This window comes from Aspergillus homomorphus, assembly GCF_003184865.1.
Source record: "Aspergillus homomorphus CBS 101889 unplaced genomic scaffold BO97scaffold_39, whole genome shotgun sequence".
NCBI classification, from domain to species: Eukaryota; Fungi; Ascomycota; class Eurotiomycetes; order Eurotiales; family Aspergillaceae; genus Aspergillus; species Aspergillus homomorphus.
Genome location: NW_020291925.1, coordinates 261,883 through 274,392, shown reverse-complemented (window position 1 = coordinate 274,392; position 12,510 = coordinate 261,883). Strand labels below are relative to the sequence as shown.

General features: G+C 52.1%; 5 protein-coding genes across 5 annotated transcripts; 2 read left to right on the top strand and 3 right to left on the bottom strand.

Moving 5' to 3' along the window:
* Positions 1–1,126: 1,126 nt before the first annotated feature.
* Positions 1,127–2,558, bottom strand: BO97DRAFT_445613 (polyadenylate-binding protein). Its single transcript, XM_025698567.1, has 4 exons — positions 2,250–2,558; positions 1,854–2,110; positions 1,704–1,791; positions 1,127–1,638 (listed from the first exon to the last, which is right to left on the bottom strand). Exons 1-4 carry the CDS (start codon positions 2,316–2,318, stop codon positions 1,486–1,488), a joined length of 567 nt encoding a protein of 188 aa, XP_025548492.1. The 5' UTR covers positions 2,319–2,558; the 3' UTR covers positions 1,127–1,485.
* A 667-nt stretch (positions 2,559–3,225) lies between these two features.
* BO97DRAFT_480136 (vacuolar protein sorting-associated protein 29) lies at positions 3,226–4,245 on the bottom strand. Its single transcript, XM_025700733.1, has 4 exons — positions 4,026–4,245; positions 3,944–3,958; positions 3,452–3,865; positions 3,226–3,393 (listed from the first exon to the last, which is right to left on the bottom strand). The coding sequence occupies exons 1-4, from the start codon at positions 4,080–4,082 to the stop codon at positions 3,277–3,279; spliced, it is 603 nt and encodes a 200-aa protein (XP_025548491.1). The 5' UTR covers positions 4,083–4,245; the 3' UTR covers positions 3,226–3,276.
* An 870-nt stretch (positions 4,246–5,115) lies between these two features.
* On the top strand, positions 5,116–6,713 carry BO97DRAFT_480135 (alanine--glyoxylate transaminase). Its single transcript, XM_025700732.1, has 2 exons — positions 5,116–5,459; positions 5,573–6,713. The coding sequence occupies exons 1-2, from the start codon at positions 5,371–5,373 to the stop codon at positions 6,642–6,644; spliced, it is 1,161 nt and encodes a 386-aa protein (XP_025548490.1). The 5' UTR covers positions 5,116–5,370; the 3' UTR covers positions 6,645–6,713.
* A 1,062-nt stretch (positions 6,714–7,775) lies between these two features.
* Positions 7,776–9,371, bottom strand: nemA (Nem1-Spo7 phosphatase catalytic subunit NEM1; the record flags this gene model as incomplete). The annotated part of the gene is made up of 2 exons (XM_025692019.1): positions 7,776–7,918; positions 7,976–9,371. 2 exons carry the CDS (start codon positions 9,369–9,371, stop codon positions 7,776–7,778), a joined length of 1,539 nt encoding a protein of 512 aa, XP_025548489.1.
* A 627-nt stretch (positions 9,372–9,998) lies between these two features.
* BO97DRAFT_375130 (translation initiation factor eIF2B subunit beta) lies at positions 9,999–12,020 on the top strand. The gene is made up of 5 exons (XM_025692973.1): positions 9,999–10,181; positions 10,251–10,445; positions 10,513–10,808; positions 10,878–11,736; positions 11,814–12,020. Exons 2-5 carry the CDS (start codon positions 10,348–10,350, stop codon positions 11,884–11,886), a joined length of 1,326 nt encoding a protein of 441 aa, XP_025548488.1. The 5' UTR covers positions 9,999–10,181; positions 10,251–10,347; the 3' UTR covers positions 11,887–12,020.
* The last annotated feature ends 490 nt before the right edge of the window (positions 12,021–12,510 follow it).

Genomic DNA, 12,510 nt, shown 5'->3' with positions numbered 1-12,510 from the left:
TGGTGGTTGGTCGTGGCAAACGGAAAGGAGGGGAAGGGAAGGAAGGAGGAAGAGGAGAGAAGTAAAGTAAGTAATCAATGGCAGATGAGAGAGTTAAGTTAACTAAGGCTATGACTACAACTACAACTACAACTACAACTACAACTACAACTACAACTACAACTACACTTCTTGACATCACCACATCATCAAAACTTCCTACTGTGCCCGACACTTCAACTACTTGAAACTCCAGCGAATCTAGCCCATTTCTTATGATTCATTCCCGTCGAAGTCGATCACATCTTGCAACCAAGTAACTAACTACCCTTAGGGCTGACCAGTATCCAGCAACCGCAAACTGAGTTTTTCTTGCGGGATAAGACAAGGAGTAATTAAGTAATCTCCCACCGGATGTCTATTAAGATAATGGATAAGAATAACCTTTGACCTTACCGTACACCATTTCCCACTATCCGTGTCCTATCCCCAATCATCAACCAGCGGAATAGATTAGATCCCAGTGGCTTCATGAGAACCGCACTGGAAAGAACCTAGACGATGAAATAAATAGAACAATTCTTGTTTTCCAGCCAATCAACCAGTCCCAGACGACATGGATGGCCTGCTTAACAAGGCAGCAAGATTCTTTTCACTCCTCAATAGGAGAGAGACGAAAGAGAGAGAGAGAGAGGAGCCAAATATCTTGCATTTCTTCGGCTCACTTCTCTCTGTCATATTGGGTTCAATTTACCTTCCACCCAAATCTTCTCCCGAGCATTAAGACTCTTCCTGATGTGGTGGAGCCCAACGAGCGTCGTGATTCCGGCTGCTTTGCTCCGCTTCACTGGATAAACTCGTCAGCGTTCCCTTCTAGACTCAGTCTTGTACCGACAGTGCCGGTCCTGACCCGGATTGGAGGCCATAGGGCCATTGCCATGACAGGCTCAAACAGCATATCGTAATTTACTTGTGGCTAAAATTGCTGTGACGCCATCCCACGTCCTCTTTTGTGCATTAGTCAGTCTCGCGGACCGAGACCAACACAGATCCGGACTCGGTCACGCTCAGTCCTTAGGGGAGCAGTAAAGAAGATCAAATCCAACGTGCAGGTCCCTGTCGGATCTTCAGTTTCTCTAACAATCATAGCTTCATGATCGTTCTGATATATTTTTCGGGTTTTGCAGGCAGTTCCTGCCCGTGAAGCGAGACTCTGTAGCTAGATGAAAAAACAGGTATTCCGCCCTTCTGACCCAGTCCGAAATTGCCAGAATGGTTATCATACAAAGTACTTTCCAGTAGGTTGACTCCAAAGACGACTAGAAGAAAAAAGAACCCCTCCCTTTCCCTCATTTAAAGAGACGTGCAAGTGTGAGTCGAGGCGACCATCATGGCCAATTCGGATTTCTTGGTAGCGCTGGGGCTTCGTGCGATGATCTCCGTAGGGCTTTTCCTTGCGCGAACGAATATCACCCCATATACATTGGTCTGGCGCTCAATGCCTCTTTAGTAAGGAGCATAGCCGCGACCCCGGCCACGATAGCCACCACGATAACCTCCCCGAGGCGCGAAACCTCCGCGGTAGCCCCGACCGCCACGGAAGCCACCCCGCCCGCGTCCTCGAGTCATACCTGGCAGGTTGGTGCGCTTGGGAACAACCTAGATCATCATACATTCAGTCACTGTCCACCATGAAAGAGGGGATTATTCCTAAGGTGGGGTACCTTCAGGTTGCGGCCGCGGAAGACACTCTCATTCAACACGAGGGCCTGGGCTACCAGACTGGGCTCTGCGAACTCAACATAGGCATATCTGTGATCGTCAGGGGTCAGCCAGGTTTGTTACACGCCAAAAGTCATTGCGCAACAACATACCCCTTGGGCTGCCCAGTGAACTTGTCCAGTAGAATGGTGACCCGGTTTATCGAACCACAACTCTGGAAGTGTGCCTGGATCTCCTCGGGGGAAGCACCGTAGTCCACGTTGCCGACGAAGATACTCCGAGCGTCGATCTCTTCTTTGTCCTCACGTAGGCTCTCCGACTGTTGATCGAGCGTGGCTTGCATCTCGCGCAGCTTGGCGGCTTCAGATTCCATCTCAGCTACTCGCTTCTTCATCGCGGCGATCTCCTCCTGTAAGTATTGAAGAACTCGAGGTTAGCACGACGACTATCATCACGAGTGTGTAAAGCGGACGAGAACAATGGAGAACCCGGAGCCATTGATCAGATTCCTAGCCAGCAGCTCCAGGACGTCAAAGAAAAGCCCTTACCTCATCATCACCGGCCTCTTCGGGATTTTCGAGGTGCTCATCCTCGATCTTGTGTTCTTCTGTCGCCATGTTTAATTAGGGGTTGTGTGGATGCTGGTTGTCCGTTTACACCACCAGGTCGCAAAGTGAAAGCTCGAGACCGATAGCTTCCCGCCGGGTCGGGCTGGTCAAGTGAGTTGCGGGTAGGAAATCTGCTGGAAAAATACAAGATCCGATAAGATAGGAGCGATTTGCAACACCCAGAACTCAGAACTGGATCTTCAGCGGTCGGTGGAGGGAGGGATAGGAGCAAAGATGGATTAAAGGTGGAATGAAGGTGGAGGAAAGCGAACGTGATGCTTGCGTTTGATTGTCCCCGAACTTACTGCTTGCTCTTTCCGGCTTAGCCCTTTGTCAACAGGAGCATCCGCTGCCGACTCGGGACTGGAATCACTAGTCCTGCGGCGGACGGAGCGCTCTCGAGCGTCATAACTGGGTTAGCTGCTTGTAATCCACTAAACCAAGTAAAACAATACACATGCCGGGACACATCTAGGACGCAGTTGTCTTTTTTCTACACACGGTGTCGCTGGCTACTCAAAGATATTCGATCTCAATGACCCCATCACAACGAGTTCGAATACTTGCTAGAGCAACACTATTCAACCCATCGATCATTGTTGATAGCAGTAGGAAGCTTGACCTGGCTGGCTTCAGATTTGCGATCATGGGTCGTTCACCTCGATGCCACACCTAAGGGTACCCGGCCTGGAATGACTATTGTACCAAGATCTACGCAGAAACCGACAGTACTTAAGCGCTATACGCTCAATGATCACCTGCCCAAGTTGTATTTATATTCCAGCCTAGCATTGCAGTCATCCAGCGAGCGATCATATACAATGAGAAGCTTGGCTGTGAAGCAACAAACGAACCGGCATTTAGGCTTTGTGGCAGTCGGAGCAAGAGAGGAGCGGACCACAAGGAGGAAGTCATTATCGTGTTTGATCTATGATTATGTACAATGGTAATAGATAGAAGCGTCAACTCATGAAGATGGAATGTTGTTCTTGCGGTAGGATACTTTCTCCACCGCGACCGTCTCAACCCCGTTGGCGTCCGTCTTCAACTGGTAAACATAGAGCACGAGAACATCTCCTTGAATCTGCAGCGATGATTAGCACCAGACCTGTCACTCGCCAAGCCACGCATTCACAACTTACATCCATCAGACAGAAACTGGGGGTGGGCTCATCGCCTTCCGCCCAATATCCCGTACTCATCGCACCCGTCGCGCTTCCAGGGTTGATGAAGAAGCGGCCCTCCAGCTCGAAAGCTTCGAAGCGGTGGGTGCCACCCCAGAGCAGGATATCCACGTCCATCTGACGGGCGGCAATCAAAAGGGCATCCGCGTCGCCCGGGGGAATAATCGTGTGGCCATGAGTAAATCCGATGCGCAGGCTACCGTGGGTCACGACTTTCGAGAGAGGAAGATTGGGGGAATCGACATCGAAATCACCCTTGACCAATTGTAGGTCGGGCGCCACTTGGCGGAGGAACTCGAATGTGTTGCGATCAGTCAAGTTGCCGAGACAGAGGATCTGACCGATCTTGCCGGGGGTCAAGAGTTTCTTGAACTGCGTTGCGATTGTGTCAACAGGGAGGTAAAGAGGAATCACGAGGATTGAACGTCACGGCCAATCAGGAAGACGCACCTTGGTGGGGAGATCCTATATCACAATAAGTTAGTAGGCTAATTGATTGTTTATTTTGGCGGGGAGCTGATGAACAACATACGGGAGCTCTGTCAGGGATGAACAGGTCACCGATGACCAGGACCAGGCGCGAAGTCATTCTGGGCGGTGATGCGATCACTCAAGGGCCCATTCCAGAATGGGCAATGAGTCTAGAGAGAGAATGTATAGGTAAGAGAAGGACGAGATCAACTGTGCGAAGCGAAGCGTTGCCCGATGGAGAAGATATCAATTAAGCTACGTAACGTATGAGGGAGTGACTATCTACCGCGTAGGCTCCTATGGTTGGAGCGGCGCGGGGAAAGCTTAGGCTATTCCGACGCCGATGCCATGCCCTGCCAGCCCTATGCCCTAGAAGAGTCACCAGTTGGGACTAGCCTAGGCTGCCTACATCCATGAACGTGGTTCCTGCGTCCTGGGCCTTAGTGTATATACAGTACAGGCTACTTCTAGAGCACTTGCCTGCAGGCATGGAGAGGATGAGAGAGTGTGAGGATGTGGAAGAGCGATTCTCTTTTCTATTGCATTTCTGTTACGACCGGGTCTGTACATCCAAAGAGACCGGCAGGTCAACCATCAACCTCAATTAGAGTCTGGAGTAAGTATAAATATAAGTATGCGGAGGAAGTAGGCTGGTTTGCATAAGCCCTGTTGTAAGGCAAGCCAATTAGTCGTCGTTGCTCGGATATGCTATCTTCATTCTCGCTCAGACACTATTCAATTAGTTAGAATCATTGATGATGACTCAATGCAATGTGTCTTTGAAATCCAGCCCCAATTGATCCACGGCAGGGCCCGCCCGTTGGAGGCATCCGTTGTCTTTACGGCCGATAGAAAGTAAGGGAAACGGGGGAATAATGCGCGAAAGGGGGAAGGAATCTACCCCGACCCTGAGAAAATTTCCTCAACTGAACATCGTCTGGGATATCTGACCTTGTTTGAACGGAATCGTCGTACAATTCACTGGAATCACTTCAGCTTCAGATCCCCATCCCCATCCCCATACACTCCCCACCAAGCAATCCATCCGAAGAGCAACTCCCCCCGGCGACCCCCGATTAGCCGCCGCTCGTCCAATCCTCCCCGGCGAGTCAACGTCTGGGTCTCCCCTCCATCTCAGCCAGAATTCCATCCTCGTCTCCTCCCCGCGGGCTCTCCCGTTGAGAGCCGAACCTTTCGGAAAACTGGCGGCCAAACGGACGCAGCAGCGCCTGAGCCTGATCTCCAGACACCTGGATCAGCGACTCCCGCTGCCTGAGCTTAACACCCCGTTCTCGACCGAGAGGAACTCACTTGCTCCGGACGACCTCGAATATAAACCCATCGACCGCTCCGTCTCATCTTCCATCCCTCCTTCTCCTACCACTCCATCTTCCCCTCAACCCAAAATGTCTTCCCAAGCCCCCCACAACACTCTGTTGATTCCAGGGCCCATCGAATTCGATGATGCTGTCCTCCAGTCTATGTCCCACTATGCGTAAGTTCACTACCCCTCCTCTACCCCTCTTTCTTCCCACCCTCATTGTTTCCTGCCGTCGGATCACACTCTTGCCTTGCCATGGCTAGCTAACCGCTTTATGTCACTTTCAGTGAGAGTCACGTAGCCCCCGGGTTCGTCAAGACCTTCGGCGAGACCTTGTCTCTTGTGCGCAAGCTCTTCCAATCCTCCAACCCCGCCGCTCAACCCTTCGTCATCTCCGGCAGCGGCACTCTGGGCTGGGATGTTGTAGCTTCCAACCTGATTGAGAAGGGCGATAATGCTCTGGTCCTTCACACTGGCTACTTTGCCGATTCCTTCGCCAATTGTCTCGAGACCTACGGAGCTCATGCCACTCAGCTCAAGGCCCCCATCGGCGAGCGGCCCTCGTTTGACGAGGTTGAGCAGGCTCTGAAAGCGAAGCCCTACAAGATCATCACCATCACTCACGTCGACACCTCTACCGGAGTGCTGAGCGACATCAAGCGCGTGGCTGAGATTGTGCGGCGCGTCAGCCCCGAGACGCTGGTCGTCGTCGACGGCGTGTGCAGTGTTGGTTGCGAGGAGATTGCGTTCGATGAGTGGGATCTCGATGTCGTTCTGACGGCCAGCCAGAAGGCCATCGGTTGCCCTCCCGGTCTGAGCATTCTCATGCTGTCCGGCCGGGCCCTCGACACCTTCAGGGCCCGCAAGACGCCTCCCTCCTCGTACTACGCCTCCATCGCCAACTGGCTGCCCATCATGCAGAACTACGAGAACTTCAAGCCCTCCTACTTCGCCACTCCCCCTACTCAGCTCGTCCACGCGCTGCACACCACCCTGTCTCAGATCACCGCTCGCCCCATCACCGAGCGTTACGCCATCCACCGCCATGCCTCGGACCGCGTCAAGGCCGCTGTCGCCGAGCTCGGCCTGAAGCAGGTGGCCGCTACCCCCGAGAACCAGGCACACGCCATGACCGCCATCTGGCTGCCCGAGGGTCTGACTCCCCCCGACGTGCTGCCGGGCCTGTTGAAGCGCGGTGTGATCTTCGCAGCGGGTCTGCACAAGGAGGCTGCCACCAAGTACATCCGCTTCGGCCACATGGGCGTCAGTGTCACCGACCCCGCCCGATCGGACGTTGACAAGGCCATTGCTGCCTTGAAGGAGGCGCTGACCGAGGCCAAGCAGGCCAAGGGATTGTAAATACCGACCCAGACTGCCGGATTGAATGTTAGCTAGCAAAACCGTCCCATAAAAATTACAAAATATTCCAATACCTAGTGCCTTTCCTTCTAACCCACACCACTGCCACCACACAAAATGATCCCATTGATACTGTAACTACCGTACTGTACTACCCCACCAAGTGGCAGCAAGGTTTAAACAAGTGAGCCCCGATATCGGACCCATCTGCCCGATAAGCTCGGGCGATAGGAGTGTTCTGCCGTATCGGGCAATTCTTTCCCGCATGGTCAAAACATCCGAGGCAACAGTTCCGGACCGTCAGAAGCTATTGCTTTACAGCAGGGAGAGTCAATGAAAAGGGCAACCTTTCCAGATGCAAAATAGAGCCTTGTCCAGTGCCTACTTTTCTATACGAGACTTCTGGTATCCATGATCAGAAAAAACGGGTGCTAGGGCTTTTGTCTCTACCTGTCATGCGTATATATCTTGCGAGGGGTGGAAGAGAGTCACCATAGACGAAATGTTCACTTCGCTTTGCTTAATGCAAGTCACTTCAAATATATTGGTTATGATGATGCTCAGTTTTCGGCACAAAAGGTGAAAGAAAAAGGGACAGTAGAAGGTAAGCTTTATTCCTGGCCTCGTGATATCTCATATACTCTCATCAAGGCGGCGGTGGGGGTTGGGATAAAGGAGTGGATTAGGTACATCAGGTTAGCCTCTCATTCTCCGATTCATAACTGTGTATAAAAAGGAGAAGGCAGAAGAGGGCATATATATATGTAGTAGTGTTAACAGGAATCAGAAAGTGGGGAGGGAAGCGGGGGCGGGGAAGGCGAGGGAGAGGGGTCGGTATGGAAGAGATATTGGTCGAAAGTCAAAAGTAATAGGCAAGGTATTTGAAGTGAAGGTCAAAGATGAATAGACATAGTACCACTCTTTCTCTCATCTTTACAAGTGTAGAGGCATGAGAGCCTGAAGATTATGGATGCATTATAAGATTTTCGTAAAAAAGAAACATCGAGCTTCGACGACTCCCTTTAGTTTGTTTTTTCTTTTTGTTTGGTGAAGGGGGATTGTATTATTATATTAAGCCATAAGCCGCTCCATCTCGTCCCACATCCTCGTTTCTACCCCCCCCCATCAAGCTTAAGCTTCTGTTTCTCCTCTACGCAAGGCCAGAAAAGCCCGCACATCGGTCACATACTGTAAAGCTTCTAACATGGGGACGAGGTGGAGCAACCCGTTATCTGTCGGATCATTAATCCAGCCCTCAATGGGAATTGCGTTATCTGCGGTTGAAGATCAGTGGGAAACGTCCAATGGCGGATCGAGAGACTTCCACACACCTTCGTGAAAAATATAACTCATCGGACTGTTGTCCAGGATCATCACTTTGCTCAGGTCTGGCTCAACAGAACTGAGATCTTTAATGTAAGCGCCGTTGCGAAAGGTACAGTGTTGCCGGTAGTACCGCGCGTGGAAGTATTTCCGCTCCTGTTCCAGCCAGTCGATGACCGGGTCGGCATACTCTTGCACACTCGCAGTGAATACCACAAGCTTGTACCACTTACACACTTTGCGCAAGAACTCATCACAGTGTGGCCGTTTGTGGACATAGTATAGAATGGGATGTTGCGGACCAAGCGTGGTGGGTGGCCCGCCCGGAGTCAGGGCGGTCGTCATGGGTGTTGACAGCTTGACTTCAACCATGTGACCGCTGGACATGCGACCGCCCTTGGCTAGAGAATGGATAAGGGTTTCGTCGAGATCAAGAACGAGGGTCTTTTGCGGGCTTTTCGTGCTGCGTAGATTGGCTGTGTAGGAAGGTATACGCTGAGGAATCAGGGGACGAGGAGGAACGGGCGAATGCGGGTATCGAGTGACGCGATGCACAGACGGGGAGGTAGGAGACTTCAGGCTATCGAGATTGAGCGTGCCCTGGGATCCATTTTGCGACGTCTGACCAAGGTCCGCGCTCTGGGAACGACGCTGACGTTGCCGTTGGAGGGTTTCTTCGTTATGGAGCTTGATTCGAATGGACCGTCGGGGAGCGTTTTCATCTGGAACATGCTCCGAACCTGGGGATTTAGACTTGACGGACCGAGAAGGACTGCTGCTGAGTCCCTTGGTGCTTCGCCGGTCTGCCTCCGACTCGGACGTGCTTGAGGCAATGGATTCGCGTGATCTATGGGTTTTGGGTCGTCGTGATGTTCGTTGTTTGCCATTTATTGGAGTCCCTCCTTTGCCCAGCGCGCCAGGGCCAGACTGCGTAGAACGGCGGAAAAACAAGCGGCTTATTTTGCGGAACGGTGTCAGTGGGGAATAATGCCCGTCATCCTCGCGAAAGCAGTGGGCGACGAAGAATCCGGGGGCAGCCAAGGTGGAAAGAATAAACTTGATCGTTTCCGCGATCGCATCGAAGAACCGGTGTACAAACAGCCCTAGGGAGCTGTTTGTGGCCAAGGAGCGATCTTTAGACAAACTTCGTAACAAGGGCGATTTCTCGTCAAGCGTGTACTCGTGATGGTCGACATCATGCGGCGCGCCGGGCGTTTCATCGTGGCCTTTCTCATGGTAATCCGAGGCATGGAAGTTGCTCTCGCTGTAGGATCGAAATTTGGCAAGGTCGCCAGGTTCGAGTGATCGGGAAATCTCTCCTTGCGATCGAGACCGTTGGCGACTTCTACTCGGGCTGGTAGGCTGGCCAATGACTCGGGACGACAAGATATTCAGCGAATTCATTTTCCGACGCGGCCCACGGGTGTCCGGGCTGGCGCAGATGTCTAATTATGTTGAGCGGAGGCGCCGGTCAGCACCTTGTCAAGTCACGAAGCAACTGAAAACGGAAAAGCGATGAACGAAGGAGGAGCGACATCGAGATGTACCGACCTCAATGCGCCAGTCGACAGCCCGTGCTTATGACCTTAAGAGCGGTTGACCCCAACCTCGTTTCGATGAGCGGAATTGGGTGAGCGATAGCCGGACGCCGTAGTGATGGGCCCAACCGACGGATAAGCGGGAGGAGGAAGAGCCAGACAAAAAGGGTAGAAAAGAACCCTCGAAGACTGGAAGGCGAACTATAAACAGGCAGTCGACGAGGGATAAGGGAATATGGAGGAAAGGGAGAGAAAGAAAGAAGATGTGGGGGGGAGGAGGAGGAGGAAGAGGAGAAGCCTTGAGGTGGACGCCGAGGAGGAGAGCGTAGGAAGGGAAAAGTGGAGTGGTAGTAGTGAGTAGTTTGTTAGAGATGTCGTTCCATACTTACCATACACCATACGCTGGCTGGCTGCTGATGGTTCGTTGGGCCGAGCGGGCAAAATCTCCCTCCGTCACATCCCACTTCCGCTAAGTTGCTCTCCCGCCTTTGATCTTCTTCTCCTCTCCCCTCCCACTCTTCTTTCTCTTTCTCGGCTGCATATTCCTCCTCACCTCTACTCGGCCTCGCATACCTGAAGGAAACCTCATTTCCTTCATAAGCCCATATTTAGGCGACCAGTCCGTGAGCTCGAGAGTTGTTGCAAGCGCGCTGACACCTCTCAACGGATTCCCAAGGTATGCGCGCCTTGTGCGACCAGGCCCCGATATGACTCCACCGTTCTGCCTCACTAATGCTGCATATAGCTTGACACGCCATTGAAGCTTGGTGGCCCCCCGCCTCAATTATACTTTCATCCTCTGGCAAAATCACTTGGCAGATAAGATTCAAACAGCAAACAAAATGCCTTCCACCTCGGGGCCCTTGACGCCGGGCCTGGCGTCTTTCCTCAAGACTTTGAAGACCAATCCGATTGACACATCCATTGACAATTTGATCTCGTGCGTTTTTCGTCGTCGTGCGACGACCTGTCGCATCTAATGTCGAGCCATACTAACATACTACCAGGCTTCTGAAGCGCAGACAAATCCGTCATTCCAGATCGTGCGCTACTGCGACCGCTTACCTCCTGCGCAGCGTCATTTCAGCTTCCAGAACAAATGACGCCAACAAATTGATCGAGAGAGTGCAGTATGTGGGAAGGCGGCTTATGGCAGCTCAGCCCAGGGAGATGGTGGTTGGCAACATTGTCAGGCGCGTGCTCGGATTAATTCGTGACGAGGCCGAGGACGACCGCGAGGGCGATTTCAACCTAAGTGAAGCCGGCTCTGAGAGCCAGCCCCAGACTCCTCGTGGTCTTGATGGTAAGGCCTTGGTATTCCAGCCTATGTGGTTGAAGGCTCCCCAGGACTAACAGAGAGCGACAATTATAGACCCAACGGACGCTCTCTCCGCTCGCCATGAGGGCTCCGACCGTGGAGCCTCGAGAAATCCCCTCCCCGCCCTGACGGCCGCCCCGATATCTATGTTCAGTCTGCTTTCGCACCCCGAGCCCGAGAACTCTTTGCCCGGAACTCCCGTATCCGCATCACCCTCTGGTCGGTGGTTGGGATTCGGACACGGCCCCAGCAAAGATATTCGGGCTGAAGTTCTGGACGGTATTGGCGAGATTATCGATGAGTTGGGCCAGGTAGACGATCAGATTGCGGCTTATGCCCTGGACCACATTCACTCCAACGAAATCATTCTCACCCACACCTCATCTACTACGGTGCAAAAGTTCTTGTTGAAGGCGGCTGCTAAGCGGAAGTTCACGGTCATCCACGCCGAGTCCTACCCCAACAACCACGAAGCGACCCACGCGACTGTCAGCGGTGCCAATCCCCACGACGATGAACTCCTGAGCACCGAGTCCTTCCAAAAGCCTTTGATTGCCTTAGGCATCACCGTCATTCTTATCCCCGACTCCGCGGTCTTCGCGCTCATGTCCCGTGTCAACAAGGTTATTCTGGGCACGCATTCAGTCCTTGCCAACGGCGGTTTGGTCGCCGCCGCCGGCACTCGGGTCATTGCTCGCGCCGCCAAGGTACATCAGACGCCCGTCGTGGTGGTGAGCGGTGTGTACAAGCTGAGCCCGGTGTATCCGTTCGATTTCGACTCGTTGATCGAGTACGGAGATGCCAGCAAGGTCATCAGCTACGAAGATGGTGACTTGGTGGACCAGATTGATGTGCAGAACCCGCTGTACGACTATGTTCCGGCCGAGCTGATCGACCTTTACATCACTAACTTGTACGCTCCCTTTCTTTACGTTCCGTGCCTTTCGGAGTTTGTCTTCTTGGAACCGGTGCTAACCACTTCTTATGCAGGGGAGGCCATGCGCCCTCTTATCTGTACCGTATCGTGTCGGATCACTACCGCAAGGAGGATATCAGCGTCTAGGGACCGGAACAGAAGGGAAGAATCAACGAAACATAAAATCAACAATTGCAAAAGAAAATGGGGATTTGACGAACAATTGGATCTCTTATGGCTGGAAAAGTTCACATACCAGTATGGATATAAAAGGCGTAAGGAATTCTCATAGACAATATAAGAGACGATACCCAAGGCGTTGTTACACGAATGAAAATAGCACTACGGGCAGTCCAGCGCATTCACCCAGAACAGCTAGTTAGAAGCATCAAGGATTATAAGAGTATCGAGGCGTCTAGGACATAAGAGGCAACATGCTACGATCCAAGATCTTTTACGAATATACAACGAGCACCCGAGCATTTTTTTTTTTGAAGAATTTGATATTTTAGGGCCCTTCCCAAGGAAAATAAAAAATCATGGCGCCATCTTTTATGGATATATCAATCGTAGTGAAGCCGCAAACATTGGGTTTGTATTTGCAGAAGTGGGTTTCTCATCCAGCCTTTCATTGAACCATACAGACAAGAAATTCCAGACCATCGCGAGAAGAAAAAAAAGTAAAATTCGCCCTTCCCAAGCCTTTTTCTTCTTCTATGGAATGGGCCCCGGAACAAATATCATGGTTCTTTCCCCGGAGCAAGCCAGCAT

What these genes read in the sequence shown, in the direction of transcription:
- BO97DRAFT_445613 (XM_025698567.1), bottom strand. Translation starts at nt 2,318, where the DNA reads ATGGCGACAGAAGAACACAAGATCGAGGATGAGCACCTCGAAAATCCC. An exon ending in AAGAGGCCGGTGATGATGAG is followed by an intron (nt 2,111 to 2,249) that starts GTAAGGGCTTTT and finishes CAATACTTACAG; the next exon opens with GAGGAGATCGCCGCGATGAA. An exon ending in TCCGCGGCCGCAACCTGAAG is followed by an intron (nt 1,639 to 1,703) that starts GTACCCCACCTT and finishes ATGATGATCTAG; the next exon opens with GTTGTTCCCAAGCGCACCAA.
- BO97DRAFT_480136 (XM_025700733.1), bottom strand. Translation starts at nt 4,082, where the DNA reads ATGACTTCGCGCCTGGTCCTGGTCATCGGTGACCTGTTCATCCCTGAC. An exon ending in CCAGTTTCTGTCTGATGGAT is followed by an intron (nt 3,394 to 3,451) that starts GTAAGTTGTGAA and finishes TCATCGCTGCAG; the next exon opens with ATTCAAGGAGATGTTCTCGT.
- BO97DRAFT_480135 (XM_025700732.1), top strand. Translation starts at nt 5,371, where the DNA reads ATGTCTTCCCAAGCCCCCCACAACACTCTGTTGATTCCAGGGCCCATC. An exon ending in CAGTCTATGTCCCACTATGC is followed by an intron (nt 5,460 to 5,572) that starts GTAAGTTCACTA and finishes TGTCACTTTCAG; the next exon opens with TGAGAGTCACGTAGCCCCCG.
- BO97DRAFT_375130 (XM_025692973.1), top strand. Translation starts at nt 10,348, where the DNA reads ATGCCTTCCACCTCGGGGCCCTTGACGCCGGGCCTGGCGTCTTTCCTC. An exon ending in GACTCCTCGTGGTCTTGATG is followed by an intron (nt 10,809 to 10,877) that starts GTAAGGCCTTGG and finishes CGACAATTATAG; the next exon opens with ACCCAACGGACGCTCTCTCC. An exon ending in GACCTTTACATCACTAACTT is followed by an intron (nt 11,737 to 11,813) that starts GTACGCTCCCTT and finishes CTTCTTATGCAG; the next exon opens with GGGAGGCCATGCGCCCTCTT.